The sequence below is a fragment of the Lissotriton helveticus genome, chromosome 6 (genome assembly GCF_964261635.1).
Source record: "Lissotriton helveticus chromosome 6, aLisHel1.1, whole genome shotgun sequence".
NCBI lineage: Eukaryota > Metazoa > Chordata > Amphibia > Caudata > Salamandridae > Lissotriton > Lissotriton helveticus.
In genome coordinates, this window is record NC_136067.1 from 583,585,695 (window position 1) to 583,602,099 (window position 16,405).

General features: G+C 47.8%; 1 protein-coding gene across 2 annotated transcripts in view; it reads left to right on the forward strand.

Annotated features, from left to right (window-relative positions):
- The window catches only part of FAM135A (family with sequence similarity 135 member A), a 938,545-nt gene that overhangs the window by 496,428 nt on the left and 425,712 nt on the right, over window positions 1-16,405 (forward strand). For both annotated transcript variants that reach the window (XM_078648016.1, XM_078648017.1), the window contains one exon: window positions 11,196-11,269. In XM_078648016.1, coding sequence (XP_078504142.1) covers window positions 11,196-11,269 — 74 coding nt within the window. The remainder of the gene's footprint in view (window positions 1-11,195; window positions 11,270-16,405) is intronic.

Consider the following 16,405-nt stretch of genomic DNA (forward strand, 5'->3'; position numbering starts at 1 on the left):
CCCTTGCATGAAGACGCACTCCTCCAGTTGGTAAGTAACAACTTTTATTATTCCCAAGAACAAGGTAACAGCTCCGCACAGTTTGTCCATCCACCTGACCGGTTTCAGTGCATTCACGCACTTTCTTCAGAGGTGACTTTATGCAGCAACATTTCCAAGCTTACACCAATCCCCTGCGTGCTTCATTCTTTTAATTGGCCTCAGGTGTGCCATTTTATTTCCTTTGCAGTGTCAATGCACGCTGGGATTTGTAGTGCAAAATTCGTGCCTATTTACAACCTCCAGTGGTTGTGTGCTGAGTAAAAGCATTTTTATATATATATATATATATTAACCTTGACCCGTGTGACAAATTTCAATGAAACTTTTTTTTTAAAGTGCTACTTCTTTACTAGTTTGCCCATGGAAAGTTTCAAAGTGAGCCATCAAATGGGGGCCAAGAAAAAGGGGGGGACCCAAAACGCATTGTTCTAATTTTAGACACTGCCACAGTCCAAACGTTTGAACAGATTTACACCAAATTTGTCAGAAACCTAGATATTTTCCCAGAAAGGAAGCTTTTTGTGTTTTGGTGTAAATTCGTTCAGTAGTTTGGGAGCAATTAAGGTTAAAAAAATGATTTCACGCCACAGAGCCAACAGATCTCAAAGTGAGATCTGATTAGCTGCTTCCACCTCAATTAGGAAGTGGTGGAAGCCATCTTAGGACTCAGAACTCTTGAAAAAAGACATAAGGTAGCAGGCTACAGATACATTGCCCCCTGGGCCTTGGGGTTGGGTCCCAGAGGGACTCCGCCTGGGGCCAAAAATGTTTTAATTTATAGAATGTGCCTCAAATTTGCAGAGGATCTGCAAATCTGCAGCAAATTATATTTTTGGGGAAAAGATGAGGGATCTCCATTGCTTCTTTATACACCTGGGGTGTGCCATGGGTACAAAGCATATTATTTTAGGGGGAGGGGTCGGACGTGGCCCCCTCCCCAGGCCGTTTTCAGCCCCAGGAACCCCATGCTCCAGGGCCTGATGTTTTTGTAAGGGGCTGGGGGGCACTCAACCCTCCTCCCCAGGCCGCTTTTAATCCTGGGTACCCCGTCGCCCAGGGCTCAACTTATTTTAGGGGGCACGCGGTCTCCTCCCTGGGCCGCTCTCAGCCCCAGAGACCCCATTCCCTGGGGCCTCAAAATGCCCTGGGGACCCCACCCCCTTGGCCAATAATCTTTGTAAATGGGAGGGGGGACTGCATGGCCCCCAGGGACCCCATTCACTGGGACCGACTCACTTTCTGTGTTCTGAGGAGATCACCCCTGGGACACAGCAGTTTCCCTGCCCGCACCAGCACGGGCAGGAAAACCTGTGTTTGCTCCCGCCTGGCAGGAGCATTTTCAAAACTCCCACCACATGGTAGCAAACACAGGGTCTGACCCCAGCCGGTGGGAGCTTTGAAAATGCTTCTCCTGGCTGGGAGCAGACTTTGATCTGTTTCCCTGCCCGCAATGATACGGCAAGCAAACAGATCAATATATTACTCCAACCTGGAGGGAGCAGCATAACTAGCTGCACCCTGCTGGAGGGCACAATGCCAGCTCCTACTGCATTCTGGGAGCCCTTGAACTGCAGGGTTCTTCTGGCTCCCCTCTGACCCCCAAGGATCATATGGCAGATGCACACAAGGCCACCCACTAGTAAGTAATTTGGGCTGCAAGGTATTTCCCCAGGGAAGATAACTGCTCGGTGGGGGGCCCTGTGGCCCCCTCCCCTTTATTTTAACTAGTGGCCTTGGGGGATGGGGTTCCCAGGGCCTAGTAGAGCTTGTGTAGGGGGACCACATGACCCACCATCCCCTTTAATTAAAATAAACTTGCCTGGGGGTCACTGTCATAATCATAAAATAAGGCTCAGGAGTGGGGCCAAATCCCCCCTCCCCTTTAATAAATACATTTTTAAAAGGTGTCTTGGGGAATGGGTTCCCTTGGGTCTAATAGGGCTTGGGGAGGCTTGTGGCCAGGTCTTGTATACTACCCCTCGCTGCCAAAGGCCATGTGCAGCATTGGATTGACTGCCTTTAAAGCTGTTGGCCACAGGCCAGGCCTTGTGGTCAAGGACACACGCGTGCGACCAATGACAGAGGCCAGGCACAGTGGAATTAGCCGAATGTTGATAGCAGGCCAGGTCCTGCGGCCAATCCCCCCCGCCATGCAAAACCAAAGGCCCTATGCAGTGTGGAGGTGGCTGCCTTGTGGGAATTGTAGCGTGTGCCACCTCACCAGAACAACAAAAATGCTTACAATAGAACCTGGAAAAGTGTGGACACAGCGGGCACATACAAATTGCAACATCATAAACGTAGTTTATCTGATAACATGTCCGTGTGGCCTCCAATATATAGGCATGACCAGCAGAAAAATAAAACAAAGAATCTGTGACCATCGCAGCACCATAAGGTGCAAGAAAGTGACAACAAGGCTGACCAAACACTTTCTTCAAGTGAACCATACGACCAATGATACGAGGTGGACAATAATTGAGCAAATCAAAACTGGAGAACAGATCCAACAACGCTTATTTGAGAAAGAGCAGCGTTGGATATATAGATTGTCCACACACAAGAATGGGTTAAACAGTAACATCCCGTGCAATTCAGTACAACAAAGCTAACGTACTGTAAAATCCGATCCATCAGTTGAGAAAGTAAATTGCTTGACCCTCACACCAACCACTAGAGCCTCATCAGATTCCCTGATTACTGCCTCCTTAGATTCGAGAAACCTGGGACATAAATAGTAAATGACTCCACTGAAAATACCTTTATAAATAGCCTCCATGGTGGTGTTTTTTGCGATGGCTTGATCTAACACTAGGGAGTTGACCTTGATGCACACCCCTCAGTTGCACCACATTTTTTGTCCATGCATCCCACACTGTTTCAGGTTCATTAGATCATAATCTGAATAATTTTATGGACCACCTTTTCATTAATCATGAAAACAGTCCTGTCCATGGTAGTGTCATCCTGGCCTATCACTAGGGGTCCAGTCAATCTTTAACAGAACGATCCATTGGACAGCTGACTTCTAATAATTATGGAGACATTCCAATCTATGATTTTGGCATTATGCTTGTCTCTATGAGTAGGACTCATTTAATTAACTTCCCCCCCCCTTTCCACGTTCTGTCTAGCAATAGTATCAATAGTTTCTATTGCCTCATTGCATACATTAAAAACCACATAGGGTTTTTCATACTGTTCTGAGAATTGCCCATGACTGCTCTATCCAGCCGCACTATTCAGCGCTTAGCCACGCCCCGACTGATGTTGTCATGAGTAGACGGGATCACGTCTCACGTGACGTACCTGGAAGTTCCCCCTAGCCAGTCCGGGTTAAATGCCGATGCTGTACGGACACAGAGATCCCCTGGTCGCCCTGAAGGGTTTTCTGAATAGGCTTACAAGTGGGCGGCATGGTTTGACGGCGTAAGTAGACAATTGATATGTGGGTGGGCTCCAAGGTATGTGCCATGTGAATACTGCAATGTCACGTTTGGCTTACCTCCATAGAGTGCGACTAGAGCAAGCGCCATACCCCGGCTTCCATGAGGCACGACTGAATCCAGTCTCTAGTAAGCCTAATATCTCCCTAGTTTGTCCGGCAGTCTTTTAGCACAAAACATGCAATGTTGTGTGTGGGTTGAAATGCCAAAATGGGGTGACTGCTCGCCCCAGTGTAATGATGGATGGTAGACACCATTTATTTACATTTCACAATCGCATTGTACGCCGTGCATGGAATGCTTGAAACACAGTGCGTACCACGTTTATTTGAAAGACTCAATTATGAGCCATGTATGAGAAGATCACACTGAAAGACCAAAGGACAATCCACACGTGATTGATTTGCACTATGGGCGATTGTATCTTTTTCTTTCAGATTATTCCCTTTCACAGACTGATGAGGGATCGCCATGCTGTGAGTAAACGGTGTGGTTTATGATTGACCCAGGGCTGGGTACACCTTAGGTCACTTAGTTAGGTCCTGAAGAAAACCTGGTAAATTCACCAATAGGTTGAACCATGTAGACCACGATCACTTTCTATCCCCACGAAGATACCATAGGCCAATCTAGCCGAATTAGGTATCTCACATTGCTTTTAATCTTGTCTTGTTGCTCCATATTAAAGTTTTTTAGGGAGTTAGATAAAGACTATTTTTAAATTCACTCTTTTCAATCACCTACACCACTGTTGCGACTAACCTGCTCCACTGTAATCAGATGTTGAGGCACACCCGGATAGCATTCGGCTATAAATATTATTTTAGGTTTAAAAAAAACATAGATATTCACTGAAAAAAACAAAGGTTAAAGTAACTTTATAGTTAGGTGACATGTTCAGTAAGTATCAATGTAACATTTCAAACTCTAAAAGCCACTGAAATGCACCAGTTAATGGCATCTCAAGAAACTATAACTTGTACCTAAAGGTAACTTTAAAACATGCCCTCGCCTTGCACTGCTAATTACTCCACCTATTACATCTCTCATGACATCTATGACATCATTTATAATATCACTGCAACATTTATAGTGAAATTATTGATGAGAAAACAGTACATGGGAAGGGCGCGAGTTGTAGTTACCTTAGGGCATGAGATATGCCCTAAAACAGAAGTCCTCATCCTCGGCTCCACCCCCTCCACATGAGACTACAACTGGTGGCCCCCCACCCTCGGAAACCCTCCCACCCCAACGTACGATGCAAGCAACTGCAGCATCATATTATTATTATTTAGGAGGTTACAGAGCGCACAGCTACCCCTGACGGAGGTTTCCCGGCGCTTGGACAGGCGAAAGATGGGAGTGCACCCAGTGGTTTGAACGCTCAAGAAGAGCCAAGTCTTAAGGTCAACATGGAAGATAGATTCAGAATTGGTCAGCCACAACGGCAGAGGCAAGCTGTTCCAAGTTTTGGCAGAGAACACTGCGAAAACTCTGCCGCCCAGTCTAGCGCGAGGAAAGCGGGGGTGACCAGGAGTCGCAGATGGTTGGATTTATGAGCGCAGTTAGACCGTACATGCTTAAGCCAAGCTCTAAGATAGGCCTGTAGTGATCTAAAAAACAGAACTATTAATTTGAATTGGATGCGTTTGGCCGCTGGAAGCCAGTGAAGCTTCTTTAGGTATGAGGAGATCGAGTGGTGATAAGGAATATTATATATCTGCCTAGCAGCCGCATTCTGAACAGTCTGTAAGCGTCTGATCAGGTACGCAGTGGCCCCTGCGTACAGACTGTTTGCCTAGTCCAGATGTGAGGTGATCAGTGCGTGAACAATGGTCCTGAAAGAGTCCCGTGGGAGAAAGGAGAACCTTTTTCGGATCATGTGGCGTTTTCCGAAGCAGGCTGCAGAAACTTCAATTTGATTTTTACCTAAAAGTTCGTTATTGAACAGGAATCCCAGGTTCCTGGCTGACATCAATGGTTCTGGAGGGGGGTTCATTTCTGATGGCCACCAGAGAGGAGGAGGGGGAGGGCTAGTTTGATTGTAGAATAGCACCTGCGTTGTATCCGAATTAAGCTTGAGGATGTTAAGGGCCATCCACGAAAGAGATGTTGAGCAAGTTACGTCTAAAATTGGAGAAGGTAGCTTCAGAGTGGTCCCTAAATGAGAACACTAATTGGGTGTTGTCAGCATAGGAGATTACTATGTCTCTACAGGATTCTACAACAGTGGCCAAGGGGGACAGATAGATATTAAAAAATAATGGGCTAAGTGTGGAGCCTTGAGGGACACCACAGTTCAGAGGTTTCTACTCGGACACAAAAGACTGAAGGAGGACCTGTTGAGTGCGGTTATTTAAAAATTATCTGATCCAGGATAGAGGGGTGCCCTGGATTCCGAGGCCAAGTAGTCTCTCAATCAAAATATCATGAGAGAACTTTATTGAATGCTGCGGACAAGCCGCATCGCCTGTGTCCATGCAATCACGGATATTTTCCGACACCTCCAGCAGTGCAGTCTCCGTTCTGTAGTAGATGTCCAGAATTGTATCATAGAAAAAGTCCCATAGGCCATTGCAGAGTTCCTGAGTAAGGGGAATCCTACTAGACAGAGAGGCAGGCTTAGTAAAGTCTTTGACAATTTTAAAGAAGGTTTTGGAAGAATTACTGGCAGAATGTATCTTCTTAACATAGTAATCTTTCATTTCAGCGCACTTTAGTCTGTGAAAGTTCTTAATTGCGGCTCTGTAGGTTGCATTGACCTCAGTATTGTAGTTGAGTCTCCAGCTACACTCCAGTTTTTTGCACCGACTTTTTTGGGCGCGTAGCGCGGGAGTGACCCAGGGGGGGCAGATGGTTTTTGTCTGGAGGAGACTAAGCGTTGAATAGGGGCAACCTTATCAAGTGCAGAGGAGAGCCAGTCATTGAAGCTAGAAGCATCAAGAGCCAAATCCCCCATACCTGTGGCTGGAGCCAGCCAGAGCAGGGGCCAAGCTGTTGCAAGTAACTTTGCACCATTTTCTGCTACTCTCCAGAGAAGGGGATAGCTGAGTGGGGTGGTGGAAGGAAGTTTAGCTAAAAGGAATCATAAAAAGGGTCCGACCAGGTAAGTGGAAGGGGAGCAGCGGTGAGAAGGTTAGGGTTATTAGTGAACAATAAATCTAAGGTGTGTCCCGCCCGGTGAGTGGGACCCTTCACCCTTTGAGTTATATTAAGGTCATTCAGAGTTTTTACCAATCACAGCAATCCCCCCTCACTCATACTCGACTCTTCACTGACCATGAACCGCCACATCAGTGCCATGTCCTCCACTTGCTTCAACACCCTCTGCATACTTGGCAAGACCTTCAAATGGCCCCTCCCCCCGATAACAGGAAGACCGGTACCCACGCACTCATCACCAGCTGACTGGACTACGGAAAGGCCCTCTATGCCGGAATCAACAAAAAACTCCTCTGCAAACTCCAGACCTTCCAGAACGCCGCAGCCAGACTTATCATCGACATTCCATGACATGACCACATCAAACAACACCTCTGCGACGTCCCAGTCGAAAGAAGAATAACCATCAAAATGCTCACACACGCCTGCAAAGCCCTCCACAATACTGGACCCCAATACCTCAATGAACGAATCTCCTTCCACGCCCCCAGGAGGAACATCTGCTCTGCCGACCTTGCCCTAGCCATGGCCCCCCACATCCACAGGACCAGAGCGGGTGGCAGATCCTTTTCCTACCTGGCAGCCAAGACCTAGAACGAATACCCCCTCCACTATCTGACAGAGCCTGACACTACACTTACTGAGAGAGGACCTCAAGACCTGGCTCTTTGAATTACCTACAATGCTGCTCGCACCTTAAAACCACACCCATTCCCCCCTCGGGCGCCTTGAGACTTTCACGTGTGAGTAGCGTGCTTTAAAACCCCTGATTGATTGATTGATTGAGTTATAGTTATGTAACTATAACTGATGAATTTCAGTGCTTTTCAGAGTTTTAAATGTTATTTTGTTACTGAATTTCACCTAACTATGACTTTACGTTAACCTTTGAACAGCGAACTCAGAACAGAATTACACCAACTTTGACAGAAAGCTAGATCTTGGTCTAGAAAGCGTCCTTTTTGTGATCAGGTGTTAATCTGTTCAGTAGTTTTTGAGTAATTAAGGTTAAAAAACATTGTATATTTCATGCCGTGCAGGATCCATAGAGCCAATAGATCTTAGGAAAAGATCTGATTGACTGCCACCACATCAACACGCATGTGGCAGCCTTTTTAGGGCTCAGTCTCCTGTACAGTACAAAAAGTTTTAAAAATAAGCATATTTGTGTGAATTGTAGGGATATCTCTATAGCCATCCTGGGGCCCAAAATGTTTTCTTTTTTAAACTGAGGATCCATGGTAAAATTAAAACCAAAATGCAGGCTCCTGCTAATTATTAATTAACGCCCCATGTTAGGCCGAGTTGTTATTTAGTCTGGGGGGTGAGGGGGGAAGAGGAGGTTGTGCCAGCTCCCTCCCCGAGTCCATTTTGGCCCCAGGTACACCATCCCTAAAGGCCTGCCGTTTTTTTTTTATTATTGATGGGGGCGCATGCATCCCCCACCTTCCTGAATCGATTTTGGCCCCAATTGATTCCTTCCCTCAGGCTCCATATGCTTTTTTGTTTAGGGGAGTGGGCATGTGGCTCCCCTCTGTGAGCCCATTATCTAGGCCCCATCTTTTTTTAAGGATGGGGAGGGTGTGGGGCGGTCCCCCTCTCCAAGCCAAACTATAGCCCCAGAGACCCCATCCCTTGGGGCTTCTATGCCGGGTAGGAGCAAACGTGTTATAGTTAAGTGAAAATGTCAGCACTATTTTAAACAAACAAAAACACTGAAATTCACCAGTTATAGTTATGTCAAATAAGTGCAACTCCTTGCCCTTAAGTAACTATAACTCGCGTACTGGCAATTTACTGCTAAAAACCTCAAATATTACATCACACATGACATGTTCTATGACTTCATTGATAACATCACTGCTGACATCTGAAATGACATCATTGATGACTACATTTTGCATGGCGGGTGTTGCCAGCTGTAGCAACTTTAGTGCACGGGTTACAGTTACCTAAGATAACTATAACTGGTGAATTTCAGTGAGTTTATTCATTTTAAATGGTACTGATTTTTCCACTCAGCCATAAAGTCACCTTAACCTTAGTTTTTTTTCAGTGGTATACCTATATTTTTTTTACATGGAGAAACATAATAATGGTACCCTGTTTGAGATCACTGGGATGACCAATTGCTGAGAAGCACTTTTGTTGGCATTGCTGCTTTCTGAGAGTCGTAGGGTTTCAAGATGACATTGAATTGGTTTGGTGCTTTATGGCCCAGTTTCATGTTCTGTGATGGCATATTCTTTGACACAGTGCTTACAGGAACTGCCCTGTCTCACAAAACCATCTGTTGGCGTCATTGTTAGGTTCTTTACTTTTTGCATAGCACGCCTTGCTTAAGGAGTTGTGATGAAATATTGTTTTGTGCTTTGTAAGTTCGTGCTTATCAGACTATTCTCCTTCTCTCTTATTTAAACCTGGTTATGAACTACCATTGGTATCCTCCTTGCAGATAGTTATCGATCTGACAAAGCAATTTCCTTACCTAGTACCGCATTTAATTGTCTTTGTTACTGGAGCGCTTCCTGTTCCTTGTGGGGACTCTTCTGTGTCCTAGAGTGGATATTTAAAAGTAATAATCAATAAAGACTGTGGTAATAATGATTTACAAACAGGTTGGTGTCGGTTAAGGTTGTCGCCACTGCTCAAGTCAATATATTCATTATTCCTGTTGGCATTTTTCTCTGCACCGTCTGTCAAAGGTGGGAGCACTGCTGTTTCAGGTAAAGAGAACTCTGAATATTTGACCTGCCTTTCAAAGTTGCCATTCTAAGTCTACTGGACCATGTGAGTAGACGCAAATGAGCAGTAAAGGTCTAGCTCAAGGTGGATAGTATATTGTATGACTTGGAGGTTTAGTACAACTAGATGATAGCATTTCCAATAAAGATGTGGCTATGCAGCCAGTGATAGGTTAACAAAACCAGGTATTAATATCATAACATATACAAATACGTTTACAGTACAAATTATAATCAAATATTAAAAAGTACACCGAATCGGTGTTCAGTAAAGTTGCAATGAAGCACTGTACAGTGTTACAACCAGGGCACTTGGTTATATGCATTATTCTCTATTGGCGATCACTAAATGATTACACAAACTGGAACACACATGAAAACTAATCCTTTCTAACGCCTATCCATGCTGTTCTCTCATATATTTCTCTAGTTTTCCCCCTCGAAGTTGGTGTTTACAATTTTTAGTAACCACCTCTTGTTCCATGATGGAGGACTCAAATATTTATTTAGATCACACAACCTTGCTGATACAGTACCATAACTGACATAGCCAAATGTAAGACTAAAATCTCCAAGATAATCGAGGCATTGATGTCAATTTATTATATGCTTGTAATGTCCTTCTAGATTAATTAATTTCTCCTAATGTATACAGCGGACAGAAACTTGTCGCATAGTATTGCACAGCATTGAATAACCTATTAAAAATGATTTGCAATGAGAACTAATAGAGCGAAAAACACAACATTTTTACTAGAATGATTTACTGGTTCAAGCAATATTTGCAAACGTACTGTTTACAACCACTAACCCATTACAGTCACTAACTCACCCATTCTATTGAAGTCACAGACCTCTACTTTTCTCAATCCTAATGATCACAAACACCAAAAACAGGATGAAACAAAGAAACCTAATGGCGGATCGCCACTACAGTACATCTGCATCCTCTGAAGCAAAGGGAGAGTGCTCGTCGTTCGGGAAAGTGAGTTACTGTATCTGGAAGATAATGCTGTCTTCTACTTCAGCGGAAGGTTGTTTAAAATGGGAACATCATGCAGCCTATGGCCCCACAGGATCCTCACTCTACCAATTTTGGTTAGTGAGAGGCCAGACCAGTCTGTCCCACAGCAACTGGTCCAAGCCTACAGGCCAAAGTGCTTGCTAAGCACCAAGCAAGTCTCTCTGGATCTGGCTAGGTTGTAAGCCTCCCGGGTGCTGGACCATCACTAAAGCAGCAGGGATGCCAATAAACATAATGTAAAACATTTTGTGCGGGCAAAGGGGAAGGGAGTGTGGTCAATCACTAGAACTACATTGACCCAAGCCACTCATAGTATAGTAGAAATGTTGTGGTTAACCAAGCAATTCATTTTTGTTTACCAGGTGATAGCCATATCGACATTCCTGTAATTTTCTTATTGCTATAACTGTGCGGTGGAGAGGTTTTGAACATTCTCACCTGTACATTATTGGTAGGAGCGGAAGACAACAATTGATGTGCATGGTTAAAGTGGGTGCTACTGTTGCATTAATACCTTTGCTGATGAATTTCCTGTCCTTCTAGGATTCGTTTCCGTTTAGGTTTTATGTTGTACACGCTCTTATCTTCCAGTCGTTGATCTGAACTAAATTGAAGTTTATTGAGTGAATATATGGATAGGTGTGTGGGTCTGTGTACGAAGAGGCTGTACAATTATGATATTTAAAAAAACACATTATTATACACTTCTGTCATAGAGTATGAATGTTGATTCTGTTCTTTCATTGACTGGTTTAATTTTTTCCTATGTTATAGGTGCGCAGATTTTCTGAGGCATTTTTTTGTCTTGAACACCCAAGAGCAGCCGCCCTTGCATATCAAGAACTTCAGTAAGTAATGAAAAGCTAAAAAAGAATAAGTGACCCAAGCACTGATCTTCAGTGTACAGGTCATCAGTGGTTTATCATACTTCTAAGTGTCTCCACGCATCAGGCAATCATTATGCAACTTTTTATAGCTATCCTACAAATAACAAACAGCTGCTGCAAGTATGATCTGTTAACAGAATGCCTAAATGCTGCAGGAGCACCATAGAGGCAGACGACACCTCGTCCTCCCAGAACTTGTCCCCTAGCCACTGTCTAGAAAGGTAGTCGAAGGGAGAGAGGGTAGTCAGAAGAGCGAGAGAGAACGGGCTCCTGGAGAGTTCTGTACAACTTCTTGTTATATTTTCCTAAAAAAGTATGAATAATACGTCTCTTTGTTAAAATAAGAAATCTTACATATAATATGCCTCTTGTTTAGTACACGCCAGTGATGCCCATATCTTATCTCAGCTTCTCTCCCATTATAGCATGAACATGTTATATTCTAATCTAGGCAAAGAAAATAGACACATAAGGTTAATACTATTTCCACTCCTCATGAAGGAAATGTTCGTAGAAGTATGTTATAAGCAGTGCATACCAAAAGAATGTGAAAATGTCTAGCCCAGAAATCTTGTGCCGTAGCGCATAGAATCCAGGTAATCTCTCCAAAGCACAAGTTACTTACCTTCGGTAACCATATATCTGTAAGAAACAGTAGTTAGTGTTAGATTCCTTACCTTAGAATATCCCCAGGCGTCCGACTGGATCCGGAAAGTTTTGCGTAGCAGTACACCTGTGCGTCGGTAGGCGTCGTCTGCGGCTTTGCGTCGTGGTCGCCGGGATGACGTCGGAGTACTTAGACGCCGCCCTCCCGCACTGACATCAGTTCTTGTACATAGCTTTCCGCACCAGGAATGCCGAGCCATGCCAGAGACCGATACTGGTGCCATAAAACTAGGGCCCTCAAAGGGAAATAACTTAACCCTAAATATCGGTCTGCAGAACGGGGAGGATGGGTGGGGCGGTAAGGAATCTAACACTACTGTTTCTTACAGATATATAGTTACAGAAGGTAAGTAACTTGTGCGTCTGAAAGAAACAGGTTAGTTTCAGATTCCTTACCTTAGAATAGATACCCCAGCAATACCAACCCCGGTGGCGGGTCTGCGGACCATGATCACACCAGAAAGTCCTGGAGAACGGAAAGGCCGAAAAAGCCTTCTCTCCGGACTTGGCTGTCCAGGCAGTAGTGTCTAGCAAGCGTGTGCAGCGAGGCCCACGTAGCTGCCTGACAGATGAAAGGGGACTTCCCGACCCAGGGCAGTAGTAGCAGCCGTGGCCCGAGTGGAATGGGCCCTCAGCTCAACCGGGGGCTCCTTCTTAGCCAAGGAGTAACAGACCTTGATGCACAACACAACCCACCGAGAGATGGTCCGTTTGTGCACCGCCCACGTAACCAACAAAGATCTGGTCATCCACCAGAAACTGGCGTGTGCGATCAAGGAAGAAGGAGAGGGCACGTTTTGGGTCCAGATGGTGGAGCCTCTCTTCCTCTTCCTCGGGAGGCGGAAAGAAGGTGAGCAAGGTGATGGACTGCTCGATGTGAAAGGTTGTAACCACCTTGGGCAGGAAAGAAGGACGCGTTCTTAAAACAACCTTGTCCGGATGGACAGAAAGGAAAGGAGGCTTAGAAGATAGAGCCTGGAACTCACTCGCTCTCCTGGCAGAGATGATGGCAACCAGGAATGCAGTCGTGAGAAGACGAAGAGGACAATTGTGAAGTGGCTCAAAAGGAGCGTACATCAGATAGGTTAGATCAAGGTTCAAGTCCCACTGAGGCATCACGAAAGGAAAAGGAGGAAACGTGCGTGATGCCCTTCCAGAATCTATTTACAACAGTGCAGAACCCGGCTGGGCAAGAGAAAGAAGGAAGAGGAGAACCTCTGAAAGGGGGGCAGAGAGAGGATCCACAGCCTTTGCTGTGCACCATGCCACAAATTTCTTCCACCTGCAGGCGTATACCGATCTTGTGGAGTGACGCCTGGCTGCCAGAATCACATCACAGACTTCAGGAGGCAAGTCAATGGCCTCAACTGCCGCCGCTCAATCTCCACACATAGAGGAGGAGGCTGGACAGGTTTGGGTGGAGGACCGTCCCCTGCTGCTGCGACAGAAGGTCCTCCTGAAGTGGCAGACGGGGGATCGACTGACATGCTGAGTAGCTCGTGATGCCAGTATCTTCGTTCCCAGTCCGGAGCCACAGAGATGACTTGGGCTCAGTCTCGCCTGATCTTCTTCAGCACTCTGGGCAGAAGTGGTGTAGGCGGAAAGGCGTACAACAGACCACAGCTCCACTCGCGACGAAAAGTGTCGCCGAGCGAGTGCCGCTTTGGGAATTCCAACGCACAGAACTGATGACATTGCCCGTTCTCGTCGGTGGCGAATAGATCTAACCAAGGCTCTCCCCACTGATGATAGAGACCTTGTGCCAGGTCCGAGTTCAGACGCCATTCGTGATCCATCCTGCACCGGTTCTAAGTTCGTCCGCCCTGGCGTTCAGGGAACCTGCCTGGTGTTGAACGACCAGGGTGATGCCCTGGTGTTCCAGCCATGTCCAGAGGTGCAGAGCCTCCTGACAAAGGGTCCACGACCCCACCCACCCTGTTTGTTACAGTACCACATGGCGGTGATGTTGTCCGTGAACACCTGCACTACACTTCCCCGGATAGAGGGAAGGAATGCTTTCAGTGCAAGCCGGATCGCCCGCAGCTCCAGAAGCTTGATGTGGAGCCGGGATTCCGCCGGAGACCAGAGGCCTCTGATCTCCCTCTCTCCCATGTGGGCTCCCCATCCCAGGAGGGACGCATTTGTCACTACTACGTGCTCCGGTTGGGGAAGGGAGAGAGATCTGCCGCTGACCCAATCGCGGTTCGTGAGCCACCACTGCAACTGTCTCGCAGTGCCCTCCGAGATCCGGACGCAGTCGGACAGGTTGCCCTGATGTTGTGCCCACTGAAACTTCAGGTCCCACTGCAGAGCCCGCATCTGCCACCGGGCGTTATGCACCAGAAAGATGCAGGAGACCATCAGCCACAGGAGCCCCAGCGTCAACCTGACCGAGATACGGGATAAAGGCTGAAAGACCGGAATCAGAGCCTGAATATTCCGAACCCGCTGTTCGGGGGGATATACCCGAAACTGTGCTGAGTCCAGAACCACTCCGATGAAAAGGAGCCTCTGCGAGGGGCACAGGTGTGACATCGGCACGTTGATGGAGAACCCCAGCGAGTGCAGGAGGTCGGCCGTAGTTTGGAGGTGGGAGACAACTGTTTGGGACAAGCCCGCCTTCAACAGCCAGTCGTCGAGATAGGGGAAGACTGAAACCCCTAACCTGCGCAGATGAGCTGCGACCACCGCCATCACTTTCGTGAACACCCGAGGGGCGCTGGTAAGGCTGAAGAGGAGCACAGTAAACTGAAAGTGCTCTTGGCCTACCGTGAACCGCAGGTAACGCTGGTGGGCCGGCAGGACGGGGATGTGGAAATAAGCGTCCTGCAATTCCAACGCTACCATCCAGTCTTCTGGGTCTAGGGCAGCTAGGACCTGAGCCAAAGTCAGCATCTTGAACGTCTCCTTCCGGAGGAAGCCGTTGACGCTCCTTAGATCCAAGATAGGGCGTAGGCCCCCCTTGCCAATCTTGGGTACCAGAAAGTAGTGGGAATAGCAACCACGTCCTACTTCTGGCCCAGGAACACGCTTGACGCTGTAACTTCCTCCTGCAGAAGTAGCAAGTGATCCCCCGACATGCGATGGTACTGCGGTGGCAGGGCTGGAGGGGTCGCCTCGAAGGGGAGGGAGTAGCCCCTTCGGTCGATTTGCAGCACCCACCAGTCCGATGTGATGGAGCGCCAGTGGAGGAGGTGATGGCGAACCCTGCCCCCCACTGGCGTCGAATGGGCCTGAAAACTCATACTAGGAAGATTTTGAGTCAGATGCTGCGGAGGCGGGTGTGGACTGACCTTGCCGGTGTCCCCCGGCACCGCCACAGCGGTTACCACGTCCACGTTGAGGTTGGTTCTGCGGCCTGTGGCTAGCTGGACGTGTGGGGGCGCCCCTTCCTTGGCCACGAATGGCCAACGACAGCAAACGAAAGGGTCTGCTGTCGTTGGCCGAGGCCCAACGACTTGGACGTAGCCCTGGAGTCCTTGAAATGCTCCAGCGCGCTGTCCGCCTTGTCGCCAAAGAGGCGACGGCCATCAAAGGGCACATCCATAAGAGAGGCTTGGACATTGCCCGAAAAGTTGGCATACCTCAGCCAGGCGTGGCAACAAACCGCCACCGTCGTTGCAATCGCCCTGCCTAGCGAGTCTGTGGTATCCAGTCCACACTGAATAGAATATTGTGCTGCATCCCTTCCCTCTGCAACGGCTTGGGTATGCTTTGCTTGAACCTCCGCCGGGCACTGCGCCAGCACTTCCGCAACCGTATCCCACAAAGAGTGGGAGTAACGCCCCAAAAGGCAGGCCGTGAGCTTCTTACCAAACTGGTTGTACCTTTTAGATTCCCGATCCGGAGGGGCGGTCAGGAACGCGCTCTGGGAGGTTGAGGCTTGGATCACCAGGCTCTCAAGGGTGGGGTGAACAGACAGGAAACTGGGGTCGCCCGGAGTCGGGCGGTGGCGTCTGGCCACGTTCCGATCTACAGAGAGGCCTGTAGAGGGCTTGGACCAGGTGCCCAACAGAATGTCAGTGAGGGCTTCGTTGAACGGCAGGAGAGGCTCCGAGGAGCTTGCCTGCGGTTTGAGCACCTCAGTGAGGAGGTTAGTCCTCACGGCCGCGACTGGGAGCTCAAGAGCCAAAGCCTTGGCTGCCCTAGTCAACACCACGCTGTAAGTAGCCCCCTCCTCCGTAGCCACGGTAGGAGGAGAGACAAAACCAGTGTCGGGCAAAGTGTCCAGACCACTGGCCTCCCCCAGTTCGTCTGCCCAGTCCTGGCTCAACCGGCCCTGCAGTGCCAGAGGGTCCTCAGACCCCTCCCAATCCCCCTCGTCATCCATCTCCTGAAGGTCAGGAAGAAACGATGGAGCTGGGTCGTCGGTGAAGGGCTCACCGATTGGCGTCAAAAACGGCACCGCCTGGCGCCGGTCAGACGCTGGAT